General features: G+C 43.8%; 1 protein-coding gene across 5 annotated transcripts in view; it reads left to right on the plus strand.

The window, feature by feature from the left end:
- NXPH1 (neurexophilin 1) overlaps positions 1-27,773 on the plus strand; it is a 183,123-nt gene that overhangs the window by 45,088 nt on the left and 110,262 nt on the right. The window contains exons 1-2 of one of the 5 annotated variants that reach the window (XM_088162240.1): positions 1,377-1,987; positions 2,700-2,861. In XM_088162240.1, coding sequence (XP_088018366.1) covers positions 2,808-2,861 — 54 coding nt within the window. In that variant the 5' untranslated portion in view covers positions 1,377-1,987; positions 2,700-2,807. Of the gene's footprint in view, positions 1-1,376; positions 1,988-2,110; positions 2,171-2,699; positions 2,862-6,637; positions 6,722-27,773 lie in introns of those variants that run through there. The other 4 variants (XM_014878479.2, XM_088162252.1, XM_088162259.1 and 1 more) reach the window with 4 other exon arrangements.

The raw sequence follows: 27,773 nt of genomic DNA on the forward strand, positions 1-27,773 counted from the left end.
AAGTGAGAGTGGGAGAGATAGGAAGGAAGGGAGGAGTTGCAAGGGAAAAGTCAGCTGCAATTTTTTGTTATGCTTTTGAAACAAGAAGTCCCTAGGCAGCTTTAGCCTGCACTGCAACACAGAGGCTGTCTGGAGGGGCAGGATGACAGTATGATTCCTCACAGGCTGCACACTTCTGTTCAAAGCTGTGACATGAGCATTCTGCATGTCTAGCAGAGTGATGGTGCTGGAAGCATATGGAGGTGTCCATCTTCCAGGTGTTTGGAGCAGAAATGGCTGTGGGGGAGGGCTCTGGTGCAGCTCTTTGAAAGAGTACTCATTACCTTCCCCATTCTTTCCCTGCTTCCATTTTATTATACTGTTCCAAACTCAGACCCCCAAATTAAAACAGTATTTTACAGCTTGATACTGAACCCTCAGATCACAAGTATTAGTTACTCCTATGTGCTCTGAGAGAAGCAAGGATTTGACAGGACAACTGAAGTCTTCCTTTTCTTTCTCATTTCCTTCTCTGTGCAGCTTACTGGCATGCTTTGGCTTTGGGAAGTGATAAATCTGAGGTTTGCTATTCAGTTTGGGCATCTGGTAAGGCTGCTGCTTCTGTGCTGCTGGTATCCACCCCCCCCCCCCCCCCCCCCTTCACCCTGTCCCAATGTCACACTAGTAATGATACCGTTTAGGGGCTGGAAGAGTGTATGAAAAACATCCATAGAATTCTTTGTAAAGTAGAAGGTAAAACAGGTCAGTGAGACCTTTCCATTTCTATGACAGCTGGCAGGACAAGCCACAGCACCCGACAGGGGTGAGCTTTCTAGCTTCACTCCGCGGGGCTGTCCAGCTACAGGTTCCTACTGGCGAGGCAGAAGCAACCCTTCCATCCTGGAGCCTGGTTCCCGCAGCCGTCACCCATGTGGGTTCCGCGATCCTGCCACCTCCGTGCCTGACTGGCGGGCGCCCGCTGACTTCCCAGGCGGAGCAACGCTGCCGGTGCACGGGACACCGCTGAGGGAGCTGGAAAAACTAAAATGAAAGGGAAGAAAGAGAAAGAAGGTGCTCTCCCATGCTCCTTTAAGGCAGACAGCCGGCTCCCGCGGGCAGGCAGAGAGGGAAAGGGCTGTGCTCAGGCAGCAGTGCGGGCAGCAGGGAGGGCAGTGCGGGCAGCGCCCGCTCCCGGGCAGAGGCAGGCAGCAGGGAGGATAGGGCAGGCAGCAGGGACAGGGCAGGACACACGGCAAGCAGCAGGGGGGATTGGGCAGGCAGCAGGGCAGATAAGACAGGCAGCAGGGACAGGGCAGGACACACGGCAGGCAGAGGCGCGGGCAGGGTGGGCAGGGCGGGCAGCGCAAAGCAGTTCGCGCCGCCCGGGGAGGGCTCTAATTCATCACCCCGTTCAGCGGAGAGGATGGGACGCCGCTAAACTCCCCTTCCTCCCTCCTCCCTTCCCCCCTCGCCAAGCAAGCCCCCCCGTCCTCCCCCCTCCGCTGCTCTTTCTCTTTCCCCAAGCAGTGAGCTCGGACAGTGCTCGGCTCCAGCGCTTTATTTTAAGATGATCGGCCAAGGTCTTTGCAGATAGATTTTATCTGAAGTTAAATAGCAGGCGCTCGCCGCTCACTCGCCAATAAGTCATTTTTAATAGAGACAAATCGCTCTGGACGCCCCGGAGCGCCGGTGCCGCCGCTCCTGCCCGCGCCCCCCGCCGAAGGCGAGCGGGCAGCCCGGGCAGCTCCCTCCTCCCGTAAGTGTCCTGCTCGGCGGATCCAGAGCGCGGCCGTGTGCGGAGGAGGGGAGGCAAGGGGGGGAGAGCTGCCAGCCGCCCCGCCGCCCTGACAGTGCCTGCGCTGGATGCACAGCGGCCGCGGGACACCTCGGCGCGGAGCGCGGCGAGGAGATGCGCAGGGGTGGTGGGCTGTACCGCGGCACTCAGCCCCTCTAGGCTGGCCCATGGAGCCTCCCGCGGAGCCCCGTCCGCCGTCGGATCCCCCACGCCGTACGTATCCCCACCGCGGCCCCCCCGCGGCGGCGGGGCTGTCCGCGGGCCGCGGGGGCGGAGAAGGGCTGGGGCCGGGGATGGGGGTCCTCGCCCGTCGGGGCGCCCCGGGGCGCGGTCCCGGCCCGGGGCAAGGCACGGCGCGCCTTTAGGAGCGGCAGAGGGAGGTGGGCGCTTGCAGGGGTAAGCGGAGCCTGCTAGGGCGTCCCGAAGGCAAAGCTCTCTGCCTCGGCTTTAAGCTCCCAGAAGCATCCGGAGCCACGATCCCAGCGTCTGCTGTCGCCTTCTCCCCGCTCCGGCGCCACTCCGCTCCCTAGCTCGCTGCCGGGGCTCCGCAGCTAGCTGGCGAGCGGCTGCCACCCGGTCCCCGCCGAGGGCACACAGACAGGCAGGGCTGGCAGTGGCACCCCCGAGCCGTCCCAGCCCACACCACGGGGCTCTCCCGCCCAGTAAAAGGACTGAGCGCCGGGGAGCGCTGCCTATAGGCGGTCCGCCGCCACCTCCGACCGTGCGATCACTTTGCTTTGACGCTGGATTAACTCGATTTTAATCGTTTTTTGTTTCCCCCACCCCCATTCACACACCCCATCTCCTCCTCTCCCGCTGGCCCCCCCTGTCCTCCCCTCCTTTCCCTACACACCTCTCTTTCCCTCTTGTGCTAAGCCTAACCTCGTCTTGTGGTCATGGGATCTATAATTTCGTTTTTGTCTAGGCTGGTGAGAGCTCTGCTTGTTCTGTAAAGTGGATGTCAGGTGGATCTATGTTCTGGAAGGAACAAAGAGGCAGCGAAAGCAGCGCGGGGGAAGTTTGAGCGGCGAGGATGCAGGCTGTGTACTGGTACGCGGTCCTTCTACTGCAGCCCACTCTCTACCTGGTGAGTGTCCCCGGCCCCTCTCACGGGCCGGGCATGGGGAAGCTCGTCGGGGAGGAGGGCGCCAGCCTGGCGGAGAACGAACAAACTCACGGCAACTACTTGCACCCGGCAGCCAGCCCTGCCCCGTCCTCCCGGGGCCGGGCTGGGGAGGTGCGGGTCCCGGCCGGGAAATCCCGGTGGGGCGCGAGGAGTGGGGGCACAGCGCTGTAACTTCTCCGCGGGGAAGGGATGCTCCGCCAGGCCAGAGCAGGGTTGGGGTCTCCCGGGCCGTGTCCCCCGGTGCTACCTCCCGGACCGGGTCCCTGGGTGTCTGCGTGGGCGCCAGAGCATCGCCGCGGGGGCGCCCGGCCAGACTGTGGGATGGAGGCAACTTCCTGCCCTCTGCTCCCTCCTGAGGGTGGGAGCCCTCCGGAAGGGAACCCCTCTGTGTGCCACTACGGGCGGTGCGGCACAGGCGGGCGGGCACTCGGCGGCAAGCACAGCTAGTATTTTCCGCGAGAAGTGTCATTGACTTTCGTAGCAAATCTCCTTTAAGATTACCGCGGGAGCACGGGTAAACATCGGCGTTATCTCCTTTCACACACACACACTTTATTCCCACAACGATTGCAAGGAACAAAACCCAGGCAGACTGCCTCTTTGCAGTCCGCATCCTCTCTCGCTTGTGATGCGTTGAGCAGGCAAGCGCTTTGGCGGCAGCTCATCCCCGTGGCTACGGGGAAGGGAAAAGCCTTTTTCCAGGAGCGTTGCCGAGAGAAGTACACCGGCGCCCGTGCTGGGGGTAGTGACGGGGACGGCCCGGCTCCGGTTCCGGCTGCGGCTCCGGCTCCGGCCCCGGTTGGGGCTCCGCGGGCTCCGGGCGCTGCCCGCGCCGCCGCTCCCTGCGCTGTGGCGGCCGCGCCACTCGGGGGCGCTGCGGGGCAGCTCGCGCGGCCCCGCGCGGGGCAGCCAATCGGGCGCGGCCGGGGGGGCAGGCGGGGCCGCGCGCGCTCCTCCCGCGCCCGCGCAGCGCCCGGCCCGGCCCGGCCCGACCCGACCCGTCCTGTCCTGTCCTGTCCCAGTCCGGCACCTCCCGGCCCTTCCCGTGCCCGCCCGACGTGCCTCCCTCATCGGGGGTCCTGCCCTCGCCGGGCGGTGCCACGTCTGCCGCGGGCGTCTCTCCTCCCTGCGAATTTTATAGCCGGGTGGGGGTGGAGGGGTGGGGGGAAATGGGGAGAAAAGTGCGTGGAAAATAATCCATCAAAAAGCCGGAGCGAGATCGATACGTCGTGTTAAATTTTAAATGTGTTTGCTGGCAGTTAAACTGCTCTCGACTCATTACAACAACAGTGCTGGATTTATTCTAATGCGCTGCAGTCTGAACAACAAGCGCATTAATTCTCCTTTAATTGTAAACTGGGAGCATTTGAAAACCATTCAGTGTGCAAATTATGCTGATTCAATTACCGTTTAGTTACAGACTTCATTACCTGAATACTTTTTTTTTTTTTTTTTTCCGAGGGCTTGGCATTGCAGAGTGAAGGAGACGATTTTCAAGTTTCCCTTGAAACAATGCAAAATATGATTAAAAAAAAAATAAGCTCAGGAATAAAAGACAAGCTAGGGGGGAGGGAATGCGCCCTTCAGCTGGTCTGTGTCTTCTGCCAAAGCACTCGAGGAGGATCCAAAAGGATTTCCCTAGCATGATTCTTCTTTCTAACTCGATACTTCCACTTTCATGCCAATCTCTCCCCATTCTCTGTATTTCAGGAGCGACTCTGAAAGTTTGCATTAGGCCATCGCGTGATAACGAACTGTTTGTTAGCACCGAAGCATGAAGTTTTGATTAAAGCTTTAATGCGGTGCCACAAAGCAGCAAGGTGCAGCACTTTGTTGTGCCTATCCGTATGTGCACGTCGCTCCGCGTGGACAAAAGCGGTTTCAATTAGGAATTAAATTTTCAATGCTCAAACTGCTAGGAAGGGTAAATGAAATGGCAGCACAAACAGCTTCCTATCGAGTTTGTTAAAAAAAACACCTTTTTGAGAGGGGTTAATAATATAGGTGAGAGGGAAAATAGCCTGTTTCCCCTTCGCCTGAATTAGGAGGTGTTCATGGAGAGTGAACAGCTGCAGCGAGGCTGGGCTGCCTTGAAGTCACTCATTTTCAGACACTGTCTGCCTTGTAATTTCTCTTCACTCAGCAAACCGCTGCTTTTTTTTTTTTTTATCCTCTTCCTTTCCCCCCTACCGTTAAACCTCTTTGTAATGTAGTCTTAAGGGACAAAAAAATAGTGCTTCTGCTTTTCTTCCCCTTTTAGTAGAGCCATATGCTATCCAGCCTTATTGCCTGAAATTTATAGAGATCATGGCCAATCTGAAGGAGTAGGAATTTTGCTGGGGTAGAGATGGTTCACCATATTATGTTTATTGGAAAGAACATTAATTGTGCATTGCGATGTGTGCATTTTTCTCCTTGTTTTGAGGTGTGCAGTGTATTGAAAATGTTATATTTGATTTGCAGTGGTAGTGTATTTCCTTTGGCCTAGATGGGTAGCTTAGTACTTATTTGGCAGAATTAGGAATTAACCTTTAAAATCTTGCAGTTGTTTTCTTTCCCTACTTTTAGAAAGCTGCAGAAAGTGTTCAAACATTTGCACTAGGTCTTATTTACCACGTCACTCCATATCACCGCTGTTCTTTCAAAAGCATCTTAGTTTGATTCTAACTAACAGTGCTGTGCTGAGCTCAAAATCGTCAGCGAGGAAGCATGTCAAGAATAAAGAAAAAAAAACAAAATAACATCCGGAGATCACAGACTCTCAGAATTGAGTTCTGTTTATAAGGACACTGGAATTCTACACCATTCCTTCAATGGAAACCTCGTTGTACCTCCTGCCTAGTTGCAGGTGAACTTCCAGTCCGACACCACAGGACAATAAAAGGCCCGGCTGTTCTTTTAATTTCTGCCTTATTTTTTTTCCCCCGTGTGGAAGCAGCAAGCTGTAGAAGTGACCACAGAACGCGCGGGCTGTTATGAAGGACGGCAAGCATCCTAAGTATTATTTCTCAGAGGGACAGGTCAAGCAGGCCCTCGGAGGAGGAGGCAGATCGTTTCCGTGCCGGCAGCTGCGGAGCCGCTCCGTGCGGCGGGGCCCGGCGGGCTGTGGCCGGCAGCTCCCGGCGCCGACGGGCGCTCATCCCGTCCCGTCCCGTCCCGTCCCGTCCCGTCCCGTCCCGTCCCGTCCCGTCCCGTCCCGTCCCGTCCCGTCCCGTCCCTGCGCACCCCGGCCGAGGCGGGAGCCGGGCGGCAAAGGGCTCGTACACGGCGGGATTTCACCCCGGTCACGGTCACGGGCTTTACCCCCGCACGCTCCGGGGAGACCTTCCCGCACCGCACAAGCGAGGAGTGGGTACATGCACCTCTTTCGCTGGGACCATCCCGGCTCGAAGAGACTTCTTAGGTGCTCCTTAACCGGAGTAGCGGGTACGGAAATAAAATCAGTCGGAATTTTGCTTGGCATGCTGCTAGAGTAGGGATCCCTCCCCCCCCCCACCCCTTCATCGCCCGCCCGGTTTGTCGCCTTCTCCCAGCAAAGTGTTTATTCACCGGTGGGTTTAGTTAGGATACGCACCGGAGCTGGGTAGCAGAGTGCTTCAACTCTGTGGAGAACTTAAGCAGCGCAAGAGCAAAAGGAGGGGTGTTTTTTCAGCCCGCGGTGAAGGCTGTTTCGCGGGGGGAGCTTTGCTGCGCGGCGCTTTGCCAGAGGAGTGGAACTACGGGGCTCACGGGGCACCTTGTTAACCAGGGCGATGGCTCTGGCACAGGGGCTTTGGAAACAGCCTGCTAACCTTCTCCCCGTGCCGGGCTGGGATTTTAAGGTCTGTTTCACACCGTCACTGTAGCTTGGAGGCCTTCTGACAGCTGAGAGGAGCTTTACTGCAAGATTGTTTTGAATAATAGAGGTTTAAAATTGTCCTCTGCGGTGGCACACTTGGTACAGTATTTGCTGAGGGGGTAAACAGGGGGTTAGCGGCTCCAGAGTTTGTGTACATTTAATTTCGCTGTGTGTCGCACTGTTTGCGGTCATTTCACCCGGTTAATGAAAGCTGTGGTGAACGTGAGGAAATATCACATGCCGGCGAGGATAAGTTGATTTTTTTCTTCTTTCTTTTTAAAGATTGTTGCTGATTGTGTCCTACTTTGTCATGGAAGAAAAAAAAAAAACAAAACAACCAAACAAACACACACCTCTATAGGCAGAAAACAAAAGAGAGAGGAAGCATTGTCCTATCGTAATCACCACCCACAGTATTTTCTCAGAGGCATTTGGTGGTGAATGCATTCGGGTATTGCTTTTTTTCCTCCCAAATAAGCGCTTTCTTTCAATTTTCAAATTGACGTCGAAGGCAGGGAGGGCGGGGGATAGCGCTTGGCGAGCAGGGACAGTAGTGGCTTTTTGTGCGGGAGAGTTTACGTAGCCTTGAGATGCTCCTGCTCCCTCTTTCTAAACGAGTTTGAGAGACGCTGTAGCGGTGGTGTAAGGTGAAAAAAATATCCTTTCGGAAGGTAAGACACGGGAATAACAACGGGATCCCCAACTCGTGTAGGTGAAACAAACTTATCTGAGCTCTTGATTTTTAAATTTTTTTTTTTTTTTATTTTTTTTTATTTTTTTTTTCCGAGCGGAGGACAGTGTATTCTTTTCCAGGCTTCCTTGCTTCATAACCACCAGGGACCTGTGCTAGTTTAAGAAGGGGTTTCCCCATACTGAAATTTCTTTTTCCTGATGCTTAGTACACACTATTTTAATTTAGTATATAGTTGGAGACAGCAGTCTAGAATAGATTTCACCTTCTGGGGAGGCACCTGAATATAATCCAATATCCTCTTCTACTAGCCAAATCTTCCAAGTCGGTACAGTACCTAGAGGTATCCATTTTAACCTCTTTAATATTTCCCTGCATCTCTAAACCGCCATTTTAATGAACAAAAAGCCAATTTCCTATTCGTCTTGGAAAGTGCAGTGAAACAGGTTAAGAAACCAATTGCTCCGAATAGCCAGCACTTGGGGAAAATGAATGTGTGAGCCATCCTACCCTCCTTAGGATTGGCTTCTGTTCTCCCGACTGGGTTTGGGTGAAGTTTTGCTGTGATTTAGCAGATAGTTTAACACCCATCTCGCTCTTCTTGTAACTCAGCATTAAACCACCCTCCTGGGTGCTTTGTAAATACAGCTTTAGCATTTTTTTCATGCAGCAGATTGACATGTTGACGATTCTGCTTTAAGGAATGTGACAATAAAGTGGAAAACCAAAGGCTGGCAAGCACTTCATCAAGGATAAAAAGGTTCTGCTGTAAGGATGTCACTCAATTTATTGTGAAAGTCGAATGAATTACGTTTAATGAAAGTGCTCCCCAGATGAATATTACCAGCAATTTCCTGAGTTGGCTCTGTCAGATTGATATGAGGAAATGCCAACCCATATCAAAAAAGATCTCCAATCTCAATTACTATGCAAGCTTTCGAAGAGCTCCTTTTTATTGATATGATATATATTGGCGGGTTCTCAATGCTGTGCAAACTACTCTCTGTTCAACAGGACAGCACATTTCCCAGTTTATTGTTTAACCCTACGTTTTTCTGGCTGTTGTATAAACTTCTGCGAGTGCCCTTCTTTCAGAGGGGAAACTGCCTCTCATCCTCTTTCCCTTTCCGTGACTTAGAGAGATCAAAGTTGTGTGACTGGCAGACAGCGGGGGCGACGCTTATTGCAGGAAGTTTGTTCAGCCTGGATGGACAAAGCCGAAGGTCAAGACAAATAGTTCGACTGAGACAATAGCATTGGATCCCCTAATTTTCAGTGTATTTCTAGGCAACAATCCAGATCACGGTAATATTTGTTACTACTAGCAATCCCAATATTCCCGCCCTTTCTTCCTCATTCCTCTAGGGCTTCTAGGGGCAAATTAGGAATTCACTAAGCCCTCGAAGGGAGAGAAAAGCTCTTATGTCACCTCATCTACATAAGAATTGACTTTTCGAGAGGCTTTTCTGTTCTATTTAACTACTGTGACGCCGGTCGTTACTCAAGAATACAGCTTCTTTTCCCATAATCCGTCTTGCTGGGCTTGTTTGTGATAGATTCAGTCAGATTTCTTCTGTGGCTTCCCTATATTATTTTAATTTTTTGTATCAAAGCAGAGAGACACTATTGAAGGACACCAGGGGGACTCTCGAAACTCTGCAGCAGGACGGGGATATGGTTACTTTGACGTGTGGGGCTGCACTCCTTGCATGAAGTATTAATGAGGAAGCAGAAAGAGCTTGTCCTTAGCACTTACCGGGTTAGTCTGGCTTCCTATTTTTCCATTTGTTGCCGGATCTGCGTCTAAAACTTTCTTCAGACCATGATTAGTCTACGTGTTTATTTATTTGTTTATTTATCTTTTAAAAGTGTGTTTCCCCCACCCCCCCTCCCCTGTCGGAGGTGCTGAGTGTTCCGAGCCGCGGACGGCGAGTGCAAGCACTGCGGGGAGAGAGGGCAAGCTGTGGCAATGGGGCCGAGAGGGGGCTGGGGATGAGTGTCCCGCTCGGCACCGGGCCGGCAACGCCGTGCAGCGGCTCCGCGGATAGACAGGGAGCGCCCAGGGCAGGGCAGCACCGCGGACAGACAGCGCCCGGGGCAGGGCAGCACCGCGGACAGCGCCCGGGGCAGGGCAGCACCGCGGACAGCGCCCAGGGCAGGGCAGCACCACCCACTGCTCGCTCACGGGCGCCCCGTCCCGGGCTAGTCAAGGTTTCGCGCTGCTGCTGCTTAGACCTCATCCCCAACACGCTCTAGACTTGGGACTTGGTGCTCTGTGCCAGTTTTCCTGAAGGAAGAAGGAGACAGGTGGACCAGCAGATCCATGTATTTGTTTTCTGTTGCTGCTGACTGGCTTTCTCTCAAAGGCGAAATGGTAGCTTTATTTTCTGAGGAAAAGCTGGTAAGAAGGACATACATGAGTATGGGATGGAACACGGGTCGTAGAATGAATCTGGGGATAGGAAAGCTGTTCTGAGATGCTCAGATCTGTCTCATTCTATCCCAGGACCACAGAATCCTCTCTTTTTGGAGAGAAACCAGAAGTATCCAAGAGCATTAGAGTAAAAAGTGAGGTCTGAGACATGACTGATACATGATGCTTTTTATCCCATGGGCTGGGGCAGGAGTATCTCAGACACAGCTGATGTCATTTTTGGGGTGGTGGCACTCTCAGGCATCTGTGAGGGGCAGCCACATCTTGCTGCCTTCCGTTGATTGCCTGTGTCCTGGCAGACAGTGCTCAGGGTATCTCCCAGCTCTCCCCTTGCTTTCACGAGGAGAAAATCACAGGCAACTTCCTCCACCCCATCACCACTTACTATCGACAGTGCTATCCTCTAGAGCTCTGCTGCTTGAAAAGCACTTGTCAATGAAACAGTGACTTTTGGCAAGGCAGGTGTAAATGAATAACGGATGAAGAGTCCTTCAATAAAGGAATGTGATGGGAATTGACTGGGCTGAGGGGTAAAATAACCCACAGTCTCCACCAGCCTTCCAGACAAAACCATAAGCCATTTATTCCTAGTCCATGTTCTCCCATGAATACCAGTAGTGATTGTGATGCTTTTGCTGGATGTGAACATTCTCCAGTCCCTTTTGATTACACCACATCTCTGTGTGTGGTGTCTCAAAACTGCATTGTCTGCTGCAGAGATACTGCTTTTATCTTCCAAATGCCACCCTCATTAATGTCAATGTCTCACCGTCCAGCTAGTGACAAATGTCTCAGAGACGTTCATCTGCCTTGCACACTGCGTCATCTCTCCCGGTGCCTTGTCTTTTCCTCTCCCAGGAGAGATTTAGTAATCTTTTCTTCCTTGCCCCCTGCATCTGCTCAAAAAAGTTTTGTCCACTAGTTGGTCTCGGTCCTGTCCATTCAGTTAGTTTTTCCAGTGTCCCTTAGGTTATCACCTCTCCTGTTAATCTGTTTGATCACTTTGATGATAGGTTGACCAGTGCAGGCAAAGATGATCTGTTCTTTCCAAATCTGCAGGTTGTTGAAGGGGAAAAATTAGACCTACCAAATGATTATGATATTGGTGCCTCCTTTTCCTCACATTTCATCTTCTAACTCAGACTTGACACAAAAAACAAAAGAACAAAGAGCCTGGTTGTTTCTTTGTGTGAGTAGCCTGGTTATTGTGTGCACAAGAGCACTTGTGAATGCTCTTATTTTGCTGGGCTTTTGAAAACTGATAAGTTAGATATGTCTATGTTATTTCTTTGTATATTTACTTAAAATTTGGTGATAGCTGTGCAGCAGCCTTGTTTTAGAAGCAGAGCTGACAGACAAAATAATACTAGGAAAGAAGTGATCTAATAACCTTAGTTCTTGGAAATGCATAGAATTAAATTCTAATATATACCATATATATGTGTATATACTTATATATATAAAGATTATTAGTATTATAGTAATATATGACACATTAGAATTATATTAATTTATTTATAAAGAAAAGTAGAGAGTCTCTTGAATCTAACCAGTACAGTATCCTCAGCTGAAAAATGAAAGATCCTACTTACCTTCCTAGTTGGAACATGCTTTGAAATAACAGAAATAACATTACCAATGACTAGTGACCTGTGTGTTTTATGATCCTCTTTCCCCTTTCCCTGCCCTATGTCAGCGTTGCATTATGTGTGAGTTAACTTTCAGCTGGCACAATATTTCTTACACTTGTTTAAGAGGTGCATGTGAGCTACTGGGTAAAAGTAAAAAAAAATAAAAAAAATAAAAGGAGAAACATTCTGGCCATGTATTGAGAACACTGTGGATAAACAAAGACTCCTCTGCAGCAGATCCTATGCTCTGATCCTGCAGTGTAATACAAGATAGGATTCCATGTAAATTGATGGTTTGTTTACTTTTGTGAGGAGGACAGATTCTGTTTATGTTGAAGATTAAGTAGACCATTTCTATTTCTGAGAATTGCTTGTCACTATTCAGATACCACTTCAAACTGAATGTGCTCTTAAAAAATTTTAGCTAATGGAATTTCTGTTATGAGTAGTTCAGACCACCTGTACCATAATATTCATCTGCACAGTCATTTTTATAAACTCTTCTTGATTGAGCTTTAGAAAAATAGTCCTTCTGCTAGGCTATTTTGTCAAGAAATGTTGTCATAGGCCTTCAGGTATATAAAACTGCTTATATAAAATTAATGGACTGCTTTTTATATTTACAGTCTCATCCATAGCATTTGATGTCTTGCAAAAGAAGAGATAGACTTAAAGTTAGAATAATGTTAAAACAGTGTGCTCATGTTTATTGCACCATCAATAACAGTACTGTAAAATATTGGTGTGCTTAAAATCAGAATGTTAGTTTATAATTTGACTCGAGTAATTTCTGCTGTCACTTACTGCAACTACGCTGTACTACATACAGAGATTTTTCTTAACATTTATATGGGGAATGCTTTGCACCTTGAGAAGATTTTGTAAGAAATATTGATAGGTAAAACATAGCAATAATACTGTAGCTGTGTGGAGGACAATTGCTGAGTGAACAGATCTTTAAGGATCAGGAAGATAAGAAAGACTACAGAGATGTGACATAAAAGATGTGCATAATAAATAGTACCTGAAAACCTAGACCTTTTAAAAATATGGGCTCCATCCTGCTGCCTTCATCTGCAACGGATATTACTTGACAATGTCCATATTTTGTATTCCTACTTGTTTCTTTTCTCTGCTTCCACAAACCATTGCATTAGCTTAGCTGACTTGCTTGTAACAGGTGGCAGTGTAGTACGTGTTGCAAGCAGAGGGTAGTGCATCAATACATGCAGTGGAATCACGTCTGTGAGTGGTCACTTAGAATGGATAAAAAATGATATTATCTAGTCCTTGACAAGTCTGTGGTATGTGTGAATCATCATCTGTAGCTTCTGTCTGTGCTGACTCAGTGGGACCTCTTGCAGTGTGTCTCCTTGCTCTGTGAGCACCTCTGCTCTCTCTGCTAGCACAAGTCATTAGTATAAGGTACCGTCCCACAGAATTATAAATGTATTGGAATATAACTTGTGTTTGCATCTAAAACCCACTGAACCTTTGCTAGCTAGAGCAGACTGTGAGTCTCGGAAAAGTTATTGTGTGGATTAGCAGATTGTAACAATATGGTTCAGTCTTCCAGTATAATGCAACTCAGATGAATATGGAAATGTATGACTAAGTACATTAGAGGAGGTGCTGTTTTTGTTCTCCACAATTTATAGAATATTCTGAATTTGCAGTGTTGTAACAGACACTTCAGAGTGAAGGCCAATAGCTTGCAACTACTTTTTAGAAGCAAAACAATCTCAGTTGAAGTGAGGACACTTGCTCACATACGCTTCAGTGCTTTACTGAGCTACGAGAAAGTGAATGCAGTATGGTTTTTGCATTTTTTTGGGGATATAAAACTTCTTCCATGGAGGAAAAGATAACACATCCATGCCTTCAAAAATATTGCGGAGTAATGTTTTTGCCAAGAATCTGATGAACTTACCTCTAGACTATTTAGAAACTATTAAAATATTTTTCTATAACTAAGCATTAGACTTTTGACTATCTCTTATCCTAAAAATATTGTCTTCATTATTATTGAATAATAATTAACTAAATGATCAAAATCCTATAATTATGAGATAATAATTATATTTTTGATTAATTTTTAATTTTTTGAGTCATGATTTGTGACTCATTCTGACTACTGCTCCAGCTTCTAAAGAAATAGTCTGCAAAAAACACCTTTATCTTTGAAATGAAACTAAATTTTTCAAAAAGGGTTTTCAAAAAGATAATTCATGTGTCTTCTTTTTCTTCCTGTAAATGCGATTTTGAAGCATTCAGACAGCACCTTTACTACTGTCTAGAATTACAAAGAGATGCAAATGGTGGCCTACCTCAGAAAGCTGTGTGTGGCCATTTTGGAGAACTATATTTGAGGTCGAAAGTTGAAGTCTAACTGCACTATTGATGTACGTTTTTTGCAGACCACTGCAGATTCTTTTTTTTCTTTCAGAAGAAAAATATACTGGAACAATGACCATGTAAAGCAAAAAATGTAGCCTTATTTATTCTTCCACAAGAAACTTGTATGTTGATTCAAGACCATTCAGGCTCAAAAGAACTTTGCCATTGATTTCTTTGGCTGTAACATTGGATCTTTAGCTTGATAAATATTTCCATTTTTACAAGGTGGTTGGGAAAGATATTTAATTACATTTTAGCTTGATTTTCGTTGTGAGAACTGGCTATTGACAGGTAACACAGGAAAGAAGTAGTAAACATTTCTAATGAATGTGAAAGAATGTGTATGTATGGCTATGTGGTATTCATAGCTTCTGGTCTGAGCAACCTTGTCTTTTGTGAAGTCAAAAAGAGCTGAGCAGGATCTGTACACTTTTATTTCCAGCATTGTTTCTGTCATTGTTTTATTCTTTAGTAAATTTACCCAGAAGGTCACCCTGTCTTTGGCCTGCCATGAGATCCTTCCTGTAGATCCAAGTCCTTTTGTTCTCTGGCAGAATGGCTCCATGGCTGCAATACTCTTCACCTAGAGTAATGACTGATGGTTTGTCCCTAAACTTTGCTATTTTACTTTATCCAAGGAGCTCAATGTTAGTCATCTAAGTCTGGCACAAAAACAAACCTGTTCTGCCAGCTGCTACAGGTGGATGATTTGCTTTAGCTCAACAGGTGGAGCTGTGACTTCGTTAGCCTCTTGATTCAGGCTAAAATTCATCTCCCTGGGCAGGTCCCTGACTCAATTTTGCTCAGGTGTTTTACACTCTCTGAATTTGTACCTACATTTCCATTGCTAATGGAAAGTTTTAACCTCTTGACCTATCAAACATTTCAGGTAATGAGACATATATGCTTATGTATTCATCAAGAACAGTTCTTAGTTTGTGGGAATGTGGTGGTTCTAGGGAGGTGCTGTGGGAGGTTTTTTCCCTCAGCTTTGTGTAATAATGGAGAAATTAGATGGAGTCTAAGATGGTATTTCCATTTTGTCGTCTTTGAGCAAGGTCCACCTTGCATGATTGATTTTTTTGTGACCTTTTTGTTAGGTTCTCAAAGACTGTAGAGATGCTTGGAATAATTCTGTCTTCAGCATGTTTAGAGGAAGAGAGTTCCAGTGGAGTTATACTAATAACTTTTATAAAAACAGCAAGTTCATTGCTCATACATGGTAAAGTTTTCATTTCATAGACTACTTACAACTCCTATGGGCCCTTTATTGCCTTGATTTAGCTGGAGCTGATCAATTGGTGGTTGGAATGAGTGAAGGACCATTCTGTTGGGAAAATATATCATAGGACAACGAGGGAGTGGCTTGAAATAAATTGGGATAATAGCATGTGGATCTATCTATAAAAGTTCTTGCTTCTCCAAAGATTTCAATTTTCTGTATTCTCATATTTTTTTAATTCATTTTTCAACATACCCCTGTGTAAACTTGTTTTGTCTGATGAATGTTTAGAGAAAGGTTGTTGTGCATCCCTTGGTAAGTCAGTGCTTCAAATATACTTGATACTAGATGTTCACTATTCATGTCAGAAGTGTTCCTGATACTGCACTTACAGTGGCAATGACAATTAGGGGAACAAAGACAATACTAACTGAAGATTTCAAGTCACAGCAACTCCAGCAAAGAAATAATCATTGTGATTAGATGAAGCAAAGAGCTTCCAAACAAACTCCAGACTAAAATATGCTGAAAACATTTACTGAATGCTTATGAATAAAATAAGCAGAAATCAAAATGGGAGAGGCTTTTTAATGAACAGAAGCATAGGGTAAATTAATCAAATAAATTGTTTGCTATTAATAATGTGGCCAGCTACAGTAAGATTCCAATAAATATGCCCGGTGGGGATGGAAAATCTACACAACTGAAATTACATTGATGAATTTATCCTAGTTTCCAATGCCTTCTGAGTATGTATTTAGGAACAAAAGCTGTCATAAAGATAGCCTGAGAGAAAATAGACTCAACTATTTTTTTATTTATTGAGATACTTCTCTTGACAGTGGAAGTAATTTCAAGTTACTTAATAGTGTTAAATGTATCACTGCTTAGGCAGAGAATTCTTAGCAGAAATACCAGCATAAAAGTGACCTCTACTTTTGCTAGAAGACTCATTGGGAATGGTAGGGAATGTGTGTTATTACCTCTCATGCCTGAAGAAACAGGAGGTTAGTCTTTAATGGAATACTCTTGGTTCTAAAATATGAATGAGTCACTGTAGTTGCATAGAAAGAAGTACAGTAATTAAAAGGCAATCCCAACACAAATTCTTTCTTAGAAATCAAAACAAAATCTCAAAAAACCCAGGATCTGAATAAAGATTCATCCTGCCCCAATTGCTTAGCTTTGATGTCTGTTTTTACAAGTCTGTCTCTGAGCCTGCACCTCTATTTCATCCTTGACTACTTAAGAATTGTTTACACCTTGCATTGTTGGTGTCTGAATCAATGTTACCCACAAACCTAAAACTCTGAGCTCAGTCACAGGCTTGGTTCAAGGCTGAACTCCTCATCTAGGGATTTTTTTCTCATATAATTTTACCGCCACTGAACACAGAAAAAACCCTCTCAAATGTCCAACAAAATGACTGTGCAGAAAGTTACTCTTACATGCAATAATTTTGATTTTTCATCTCTTGTATCACAGCTTCTAGCTTTAATTGTTTAACTACTTTATATTGCTTCATAATTAACTCACATCAACTATGCACTCAAGCTCTCTCTCATGATAATCTGAATATATTCTTTGGACGTTTTTTAGTGTGCATGTCCTCACTGAAAAATACCTTTCCCATGGTTGGTATAAGTCAGACTTGACCATCCCAGGCTTAGCTGTCAGCTGCATTCACATTTCAAGCATCCTATTAGTCAGTTGTAAGAAACTAACGACATATAGCAAAGCTTTGCTCCCAAATAAATGGCTGCACCTCACATTCAGCTATCATTTACAACAGAATTAGTGTCAGCTGTGATAGTTAGACTTCTGAGTTATTTAGCTTAAATGTCACCATTTTCATCTAAAATCCCCTAACTTCTCTAGTATTCATTCTCACATAGGCACATGGAAACTAAAAAACAAGCCAGACAAACTAACCAACCAACCAACCAACCAAAAAACAAAGCAACAACAACAACAAAAAACCCAACCAAGAAAACCCCCAAACCAAAAAACCAAAAAAGGGAGTGCTGACCATCAGGAAGCAGTTCTAGACGGGTGTGCAACACCCTAGACTTAAAAAAGATTTGATGGGGTCACAGGACTTTTCCACTCATTTTCTCTGTCTCTTGCTCATATTTTTCTCGTCAGCCCAGTGACTAAAGCTTTTGTTAGCGTTTTAAGAGAGTCTGTTTCTTTACTTATTCAGGAAATGTGAATCCAAACCTTACAGGTTGTGGTAATTGTTTTAACTGCTGCCTGTTCATCTGTGGAATTTTCTTGATTTTGCTTGTTCATTTTATTCTGCTTGGTTTAATAGTAAGGGACTGCTGTAATCTGAAACTGGATCTCATTTTAGGTAAATTCTGAGACACTTGTGTAATTAAGTCTCTTTCCCTTACTCTTTGACCTTATGTGTTTGAGTTCACTCATAATGGAAGCACTTCAGATTTTGAGAGCCCTATATCAGAAAAAAAGCTTTATTATCATGTGTAAGAAATTCTTGAACTAGAAAGTTGAAAATACGTTGCCTTGCCAATTCTATTCATTGGACATACTAGCAACAGCAAAATAAGGTACCTAATTCTAGGTGCATTTATGCTTCAGAAATGTCAGGAAGTGTTTAAGTTAATTTCTTTTCTTTCTCTGGTTTCTTAATTTCGACTGTTTAGTAGCTTTTGTGAATTATGCTTTCAGGAAATATTTCCCAACAGAAATATGTGGGCAGCTAATTCCAGGTTATGAACATTAAGAGGTCCCTTGGACAAAGACAGTAAGCTTTTCACTGTAGTAATTATAGACACCTTCTGGATCAGGCCTGAAGGATCTTCCAAGGTTGCTAACAGTAAGCATAAGCAGCCCTGATTTTAATCTGCTTGCTGCACCTCCATTATCTTCACAGCTGAACTGAACAAGTCTGGTTCTTGTCTTACATTTTAAGAAACTCTGTCAGTCTCACATAACACAGTAACTAATTAGTACCTAATTTCTTCTAGAAAGCTGTTTATGTGCCCAAGATCCTGAAAGCTTTTTTTCCCTGAAGAGCAATACTCATGGTTGGCTGTGGATGCATACTGTTAGCTTGAAACAAGTTACCAATTTGCAGGCCACTATCCTCACTCCCCATCCATTATTTTTAAGCTTATAATTTCCTCTGTTTGATGATTTGTATCTATCATTCCATGCATAAAAACCTGTAACAAATTACCGGATTGCAATCTGTCTTTATGCCCAGCTGCTTTTTCATTCTCAGTGCACCTGCAGGAATTGTCAGGAAAGGATAGGAGAGCTTGGCTCCAGCATCTTATTTTGTTGAGAGCAAGGATTGAAGGAGTGTTCTTGCTTGGTGCAACTAACTCTATGGGCTGAAGAAAGCAGACTGTTTTCCCGAGCTGAAACATGTATATGCCATTCTGCCAAAACAGCCATGAGTGTTAAAACAAGTAAATGATTTTTAGCTGTAGAAACTGAGGTGATTCTGGGAAGTAGTTAAGGCTTGATATTGAAAACACTCAACAAATTAACTTGTCTTTGAATGGCATTCCAGGAATCATAAAAATTGTATGCTTGACAAAAAAGCCGTGCCCTAACACATTTTAAAGGTTTTTCCTTCTCCAGAAATGAAATATTAAAACTTCTCAAAGAAAAACTGGTTTTGGTTTTTGTTCCAAAGCCAGAGATATTTTCCTGTAGTCTTGCTCTCTAAACAATTTTATGTTAATCTTTCCACAAAGACTAAAGGAATACTCGGGTAGATACCTTGGAGGGAAAAATTTTGCTCTAAGTAGTTGGAGTTCAGCAAACTTACGAGCAACTGAAAAAAAGGGTCTTATTACATGAAGTTTCAGGCAGCCTTAATCATAGCCATTGCTACCAGAACCATCTATAGTTTATAAACATACATATCCTCCTAGGTGCTCTGTGTGACAGTACTTTGCAGTATGGTGTTATTTTCTGAATAACTCTTTCTCTAATCTTGTACTTTGGAGTAGCTCCATGGTTAGCAGAATGATTAGAAGAATGCAGTTATTGCTGATATTTATAATTTCTTTATAACACTACCCACTGTATGGTGCTTACAAACAAGACTTAGTAATAATTTTTTCATCATGAGGTTCTTAGAAAGTGTGGAGGGAGTACTGTGATGTAATGGACAGATTTTTTTTTTTTTTAATTGGAAGTGACAGGCACATTTGGTATACAGAGGAAAAATATGCTGTTAAGTGTTTTAACGTGCAGATTGTATCCAATTATACATAGCTTTAATTATTTCCTAAAGACTCTGTTCTAAAAGTATAGACATTATAGTGCTGTTGGCCCAGGAGGATGTGATATTTCATTTTGAATAAGGCTTTCTCAACCTGCCATCTCTTTATGGGTAGGTCTTTTTATCTGTACAGATGAAACTAGCTTATTATAGCAGCTCAAACATAATGAATGATCTGTTTGTGCAGAACAGTTAAGGGACAAAGAAACAGTTTCTCATTATTTCTTATTTCTCCATCTTAAAATTAGGAGATTTTTTGACTGGCAAACAGAAATAGATCACCAGTACTATAAGGTCTGGGTGAAATATACTGCTAGTAAGATTAAGAAAGTCTTGCCTCATTTCAAACTATATCTGACCTTGGGGGATCTCAGTTATTCCTTGGGACAAAACAGTTAATGTTTCATTTTGTAGTGGTACATCTTTCACCTTTATGTGGATTTAAAAATGTAAATAAAATTGCTTTCTGTCAATGGGCTATGTGAAGGTCGCAGTCATATTCACCACAAGAATTCAAAGTGCCATTTGACCCATCATTGGTTCAGTAGATAACAATGCATTCCATTCCCCTCCAGTAATCTAATTTGCAAGTACTTTATAACCCAACATTTTATGCCTAGTTGCTAAAAAGTAAGAAATAAACCTTTAAGAACTTCACTGCAGATTTATTTACAGAATGTCTGTGTATCAAATGAGAAGATTTTAGAGTGCCAGGACATCTTGTATTGCAGTCTTGTAACAAGACTGAGTATTATAAAAGATAGTGGGAATGACTAGCGAAGGAGTTCAAGGGCTCTCTGATGGATTTACTTTAAACTTTTATGTGCTTATCTCACACAATTCTCTCAGATCATCTTTGCGTCAGGTTTGGTATAAACTGCATTCTTCTCAAATTGAAAACAAATAAAAGCTACTGTGCATGCTGTTTAGAGGAGGGGATGGATAAAGACACAGTTTTAATTAAATGGGATTTTTCTGATTTTGACAATGCAAGATCTGGGATAAATGTGTTTATTTGCCACAATGCAGACTACCCAAGTGCCCACAGACTTCTCTGGATTTCTGGAACATTTCTTGGCCAGAGCTTCAGCCAGTATTAAGTCCGGATGGTTCCCCTGATCTGGCCATATGTGACTATGCATACCTTCTGTTGTTGCTTCCTCTCTTGGCTAGCAGACAAATTGTTCTGAAAATGTGTAAACTGTTAAGCTTTGAAACAGAAACAAACCCTTAAATGCTTAATGCTGGCATGAGACTTTGACATGCAGCTAATTCTGCATTTGCTCAGTAGAAACAATAGATTTTTTTCTCTAGAATGTGAACAATATATTTTTCTTAAATATTTATGTGCTGCATTATTTAGAGCTTCATTAGAAACACCTGATATTGGCCATAGGTAGGATCAGGACACTAGATTAAGTGAGCTGATTTGGTCATAACTTTGTTTCTGTATCCTGTGGAACACACTGAATACACTACCATGAGATTATCTCAACTGATTTGAGAGGAACTGGTAAAAACTAACCACTACTAGACTTAACAAACACTTTACAGCAACAGAATTTGATGGGACACACTTCCCAGACTCCCCCTAGATATCCATGGATCTCTAAAAAGATCTGACTTGCAGTATTAAGCAAAGATACTGTGGATTAATTTTTTACAAATATATTCTTAGTTTTCTGTGGTGGGATTTCATATAGGTTCTTATGTTAGGTACAGAAGGAGTTGTCCCAATGGCTGGTATTGGGGAATTCAGTACCTTTCATGAAATAGATGTCTGCAAAGAGTTATTGTAGAGAACATACTAGGGGCTCTTAAATTAAAAGTGTGTAGCCAGATGCAGACAACTTAGACTAGGCTGTGCTTTGAGCCATGGGAGCAGAAAGTATCCCTAGTCCTGAACATATGCAGCTCAGTTAGGAAATCAAAGTGTTTGAGCAAAAAAAGAGCATCTTCCTCTTAGGTGAACAGTTAGCGTGGGTGTAACAGTGCACAAACATAATTGTCTTCATCTTGGAAATTACTCACAGGCTGGCAAAGAAAAGCTCTGTGTTTGACCATACAGATACATTGTTGAATTCTGTCCTGAGCCACAGCATAAATTAACAAGATTAATATTACAACTGAGGCACACGAGTAAAGATCTATCTTCCAGAAATTGCCTCGTTCTTCCTCCTGTTGACTATTTTACTTAACCTTTGCTTCCAAAAGTATTTCTAGGCCAAATATGGGATATGAGGTCACTGTTTATTTGTAATACTCACAGCAAAACTCAGCTTGAAGTGAAAGCAAGCCTGGGAGTCTAAAGGAAATGGTTCTTCTGTTTATTAACCAAGAGGGAATATTTTTCAGAATGGATGTGTTTAAAAGAAGTCTCCTATTAAGCTCAATGCGATCTAAGAATATGTGCTGACTATAACCAAGATTACTACATGTTTTGGAGAAGTAAAGCTTGAGGGTTTTATGTTGATTTATTTTTCCTTTTACCTTTTTATACCATCTTTTTTGAGGAAATGTACAAGCAGGAGAGAGCCCTAGGGGTTATAAAATGTACTCTCAATATATTACAAAAAGCAGCAAATATGTGAAGAAAGGTATAATATTTGCCTATAGTATTTGCTAGGTGTAGTCTGATCTAATGCCCATCAATGAAATAAGTGGAATTTTTCTGCACTACCTCTAGACAGGTTTAGCAAAGTTTTCCACAAAAAAGATTTCAGAACTTTGTAAAAAGTACAAAACCCCTTACAAACAAACACTTCAACTCCTCCCCCCACAAAAAAACCCCACAAAACCCAAGAAACCTCACAACAAAGATAAATCAGAAGTACAGAGGAGTGAAAGGTGCTACTTTTCTTGGGTTAGTTTTAGATGTTCTTTGCCAATCAGCTGCATCTCTTGTCTGCCTGGCTAACCACGAGGACATTGGTGGGGAGCTGGAGGTGCAAAGCAGTTCCCTGCAAGTCACACTAACCCCACACACTCGCCAGCAAGAGTAATGCTGGATACTCAGTGGGATACCACACTACAGCTACAGTGTCTCTGTGGGAGGCAATTGTCCTATCTGTCATAAACAAGGACATTCATATATAACCAGGAATAATTCACCAGTTCAGAACAATTAATGGTACGATAACTCAATGCATTTAATCTTTAATTGAAGTTGCAGACCTTATGAAATAATAAAACTGGGAGGCAGAAATAGTATAAAATATATCGATTTGCCAGTAATTGATTAAAAAAAATAAAAAAAACACCCCATGAATCCTGCTCTCATTATGCCATCTCAGATTGATGTTTTGGGATATTATGTGCTTTTGCAACTAACTCATCTGTAATAAAAGGACGTGTGCAGAGAAATATGACTCAGAAAAGGATTTAAAAGCACCAAACAAATCCAATACCTCAGAAATCTATTCATAGCTCATTGTCAATGAGAGAGGCCTTGCAGAAGAATGGTAAACAATCTCTTTTCTTGGTATTAGCAGAGCTGTGCAACTAAATCTTTAGAAGCCAAAATGTTTTGCTGTGTTTGACCTAAGGTGAATAGCTGGGCTGAGCTCCCTGCAAGTTTTTACACATCACTTATGTGCTTTCTATATTATTTTAAAGATAATAGCAGATAAACCAAAGGATATTTGCACTTGTCCATTGTATTGTTGCAAATAAATCCAGGCAGAGTTTTAGTGTTAGTGAATTTTTCACTACTATGATGAAAAGGGAATTGCTTGATGTCACTTTTTTTCTGATTTGGAAACTCTGTTAGTTCCAGTCCAGTGAAACAACAAAACATATTCTAAACTCTGAATATGTAACACAGATTGCAGTGAGACTCTTCACATCTATAAACACTTGCTTCCATTCTCTTCTGAATAGAGGCATATCACAGAATCACAGAATCACAGAATATGGTGAGTTGGAAGGGACCCACAAGGATTTTCGAGTCCAACTCCTGTCCCTGCACTGGACATCCCTAAGAGTCATATCAAGTGCCCAAGAGCATAGTCCAAATGCTTCTTGAACTCTGTCAGGCTTCATGCTGTGACCACTTCCCTGGGGAACCTGATCCAGTCCCCACCAGCCTCTGGGTGGAAACCGTTTTTCTAATATCCAACTTAAACCTCCCCTGACACAACTTCAGGCCATTCCCTCGTTGGTCCTGTCACTGGTCACCACAGAGAAGAGATTAGTGCCTGCCCCTTCTCTTCCCCTCCTGAGCAAGTTGTAACTGCAATGTAAACTGCAACAGTCTCTTCTTCTCCAGACAACAGATCAAGTGACCTCAGCCACAGCTTCTCCTCAAGACCCTTCACCATCTTTGTTGCCCTCCTTTTGACGCTCTCTAACAGCTCAATGTCTTTTTTACATTGTGGCACCCGAAACTGCCCCCAGTACTCGAGGTGAGGCTGCCCCAGCTCAGAGCAGAGCAGGACAATCCCTCCCTTGCCTGGCTGTGATGCTGTGCCTGATGTCCCCAGGACAGGGTTGGCCCTCCTGGCTGCCAGGGCACTGCTGGCTCCTGTTCAACTTGCCATGGACCAGGACCCCAAGGTCCCTTTCTGTGGCACTGCTTTCCAGCCTCTCATTCCCCAATCTGTCTGTACCTCCAGGGTTGCCCCATCCCAGGTGCAGAGTCTGATACTTTCCATTGTTAAACTTCATATAGTTGGTGATTGCCCTGTTCTGTAATTTGTTGAAGTCTTTCTGCAGGGCCTTCCTGCCTTTGAGGGGTCAACAGCTCCTCCCAGTTTTGTATGGTCTGCAAATTTGTTTAGTATCCTTCCAGTCCTGTGCACAAGTCATTAATGAAGATGTTGAAGAGCACAGGGCAGAGGATGAAGCCCTTTGTAACCCCACTACCATTACAAATTGGTGAAAGCAAGAGGTCTATTTAACTTGCTTTTTGGTTAGAGTTTTGATTAGCTGTTAATTTCTAATGTAATCTCTGGTGCATATAGCAAAATAGCTCAATTCTAGAAAAAGATAATTGTCCACTATTCAGAAGGAAATAATGAGAAGTGGCCTTGGTTACACCATCCAGAGTCTCATCTGAGACTCTCATCTGGTGCAGCTAGAGCCTACCTTATCTCCACAGTTGTACAAGTTATGGCTAGGGTTCTTGGATAGAAAACAAGTCTTTCTGCTTTACATGCTTTTGCTGGTGATAGTGGCCCAAATGTTGAGAAAAATGTAGCCCAGTATTGTCTATCAGTTCTTGGAAACCCTTGACACCTGACATTTACAGTGGTGACCAGTGGAACAAGTTCTAGCTTTATTTATGCAGGTACCATTGCTGTCCATTGCCAGTCTGTGCCCATGCTTAAGTAAAATTCAGTCAGAAGTCCTGCTGTGAAGCCTGCCCAGCTCCCTCCACATGGTTTCTCTGCTCCTTTCCAAGGGCTTTCAGAATACGTATACAAAGTGGTTTTATTTGCTACGGTATAAGATGTGTAGGGATTGAATACATTCCATGCATGCATATTTGTACAAAGTCCCATGTTATTCTGTTTGCTTTAGCATAAATACTCATGCAGAAGACAAAATGAGAGTGACATCTGGAAAAATACATGGCATACTTAGTCCAACAGTTGTTTTCCCATGCTATTAAGAAAGTTCATTGTGATGATGGCTGCTACATCTCTGCTTCTGTGATTATCCCAGTCTCAGTTACTGCTTCACATTCTCTGAATCAGTATCCTGGGTTATGGCCATTCATCTGGCATCTGAAGGGACTAAAGAATCAAGATCATAATCTGTGAAAGATTACTGGGTATGGACATGTTTGGTTTAGCCTTGCTTCTGTCTTGTTTGAGGTTCTGCTCTCTCACCCTTTCTCCTGCCTGCTCTTCCTGGATAACCATCTGTTACTACTCTATGTAGCCATAGGTAGGTGCTTTGTGACACCTTAGATTTATCTTCTATTTCACTGATGTGTGAGGGAGGAGAGACCCTGTGCACAGCTTAAGCCATCCAACAGAATCCTACCAAAGCAGGTGATTGCTCTCCTGGGAACAGGTATGTGAGAAAAGGACTGTCTGTTAAGGTGTCTCAAGCACAGGGTGAGTCTTGAAGCAGCTCAGGTGGTGAGTGTTGGAAGAATATGGTGTGTGAGTGCAAAGGCTGGTAAGGAAGGCTGTATATCTTAAAGAATATGTTTTCGTGTGCTCTTTTTTGTCAAGGGTTTTCTTCTCAGAAAGTGGACTGCCTTGTATTTATTTTAATCCAGGTTACTATGCAGGATTGCTTGGCAAGGTGGTAATGGGTTTTGAATCAGAGATCTGCCAGGGAGGACAGACCTTAGGCTCCTGTGAGTAAAGATCAATATTTCTTTAGTATAAAGAGGACGTGAACACACATTGATAGATATAAATATATGTATGTGTATGCTTTTGTGGAAGTCCATACTAGCAGAGGATTCTTAGCATTGCCTGTCTTTGATGGAGCTTTCAGTTTAGGGCTTGGACAGCTGAGGTGTGGCTCCTCATCAAACTCCATGTTTCAAAACATTACAGAGTGTGCTAAAGACAGGGTCCTTTGTGGAAAGGGATGTACTTGCCTTCTAGATGAACACAGAAAAGCACTCAGGGTGCTGTTCCTTGAAGCAGGGCTGTCAGAATTAATTCTTTGTGAAGTGAGTAAAGTGTGGAGTAAGGTGAATGAAAGTTTTTTGTCTTGAACAGCAACAAAGGTTTTAGGGGGATTAAAAATTGTGTGATTTGTTGACATGTAACTAATCTGTATAACTTGGGAAGAGAACCTTGGTCTTGGTTCTGTCCTCCCACTACCTCCCTACCTCCTCATGTGAACTTAAAAAATATTGCATCCACTGCTGTGTGTTCTGTCCTGTGTGCTGTATTTCTAAATCTCCGTGACTTTTGATGACTTGGAAGGTTGTTGGTGGAGGAAGAATTCTCCAGTACATCGCAGGATGAGTTATATGCAGACAAATGATGCAAGCAGGACATAATACCTCTGGAGTGCCCTGGCCTGGCTCCTTGGCAAAACAGGTACTTGTTTGATACACGGCCCTTTTGGGCTGCCAGATACCATGTGCACATATATCCAGTGAAAGGCTGATAGACAAGTCCAGTTTTTGGTGTCCTTTTTCTTTAGCTATTAAACAATCAAAGGCTGAGACTCAGGCAGGGCCAGTTATGTTGTGGTTGGTCTCAGGATGCAATTGTCAATGATATGGAGAATTCTGGGAGGACAGCCTGAGGTCAGGACTTGGAGTCTGAGCACACACAGTGTGCTCAGGAATGTGGATAGTTGTTACAGGGCTGTAGTATGGGTATCCCTTGGTGGGAGAAACCTAAATGAGTGATGAAAATGGCATGGTGATGAGGCTTAGCTGTTGTATAGCCAGGATATCACTACAGAACATGAAAGTGATTTTATGAAAGTAATTCATTTGCATGTGGTCCCATTGACTGGAGAAGTTTAATACCCATTGGAAAGTGCATCTTATTATAATTCTTTTGACAAACCCCACATGAATACACTAACCCTTATCTGTGAAATATTTCTATGAGTTTTGCCTAGGATTTGACCTTTGGCTCATGGAAATCCAATTCATTAAGTAGGGATTTTTTGGTTGTTGTTATTTAGTGTTTTTCAATAATCATCATTTTACAATGTCACCACTAAGCAGAACTTGTGTTTTACTTTTCTACATTTCTTAATGTTGAAAGAGCCCCATCTCACTCTTTTGAAAGTCAAAGGGAGATTGCCACTAGGCAGTAAGCATGATAGAGGCATAATTTACAGTTACATCCATTTTCTATCTAATCCACTTTTCTTTCTGCTATTTAAAAAGTAAATGAATGGGGAGATCAGAACTCTAAAGGAGTTAACAGACCAGTCTCGGGTAAAGCTTTATCTGCCTTCCAAGCTGCCATGGCTCACAATAAAGTGAATCTTCTCCCTCTATGCAAACAATTTAAAAAATTTGAAAACCTTTGTAGGCCAAACATTACAAGAATGCAGGTATTGCCAGGCAGAAATCTTAATTTCAATCATATGCAAGACCTACAGTGTTAACATTCATAAGGAGTTTATGAATAGGAATCCAGAGGAAATTACCTATTCTTATCAATAGTCACTATTTCCTCTGTCTGCATAGAGGCTTGGAGGAGAATAGTTGGTATCTTTATTATTAAAATGTCAAGTTATTTCTTTTGTAGATTTCTGGAGTGCATATGTTGTATTAGAGCACAAAGAGTGCAAGTTCTCAGTGCACAGGGAACAAAATGTCTATTATAATTTTTAAAACTACTGTTATGTGGAGTGTGGAACAAAAAAAATACTGACATTCTTAGCTTTCTTCACATAGAAGGATTTCTCAGCTGTCCCTAGTCCTGTGAAGAACGATCAGAGATTGGAGTACAAGGTTTGCA

This window comes from Sturnus vulgaris, chromosome 1 (assembly GCF_052056855.1).
Source record: "Sturnus vulgaris isolate bStuVul1 chromosome 1, bStuVul1.hap1, whole genome shotgun sequence".
NCBI classification, from domain to species: Eukaryota; Metazoa; Chordata; class Aves; order Passeriformes; family Sturnidae; genus Sturnus; species Sturnus vulgaris.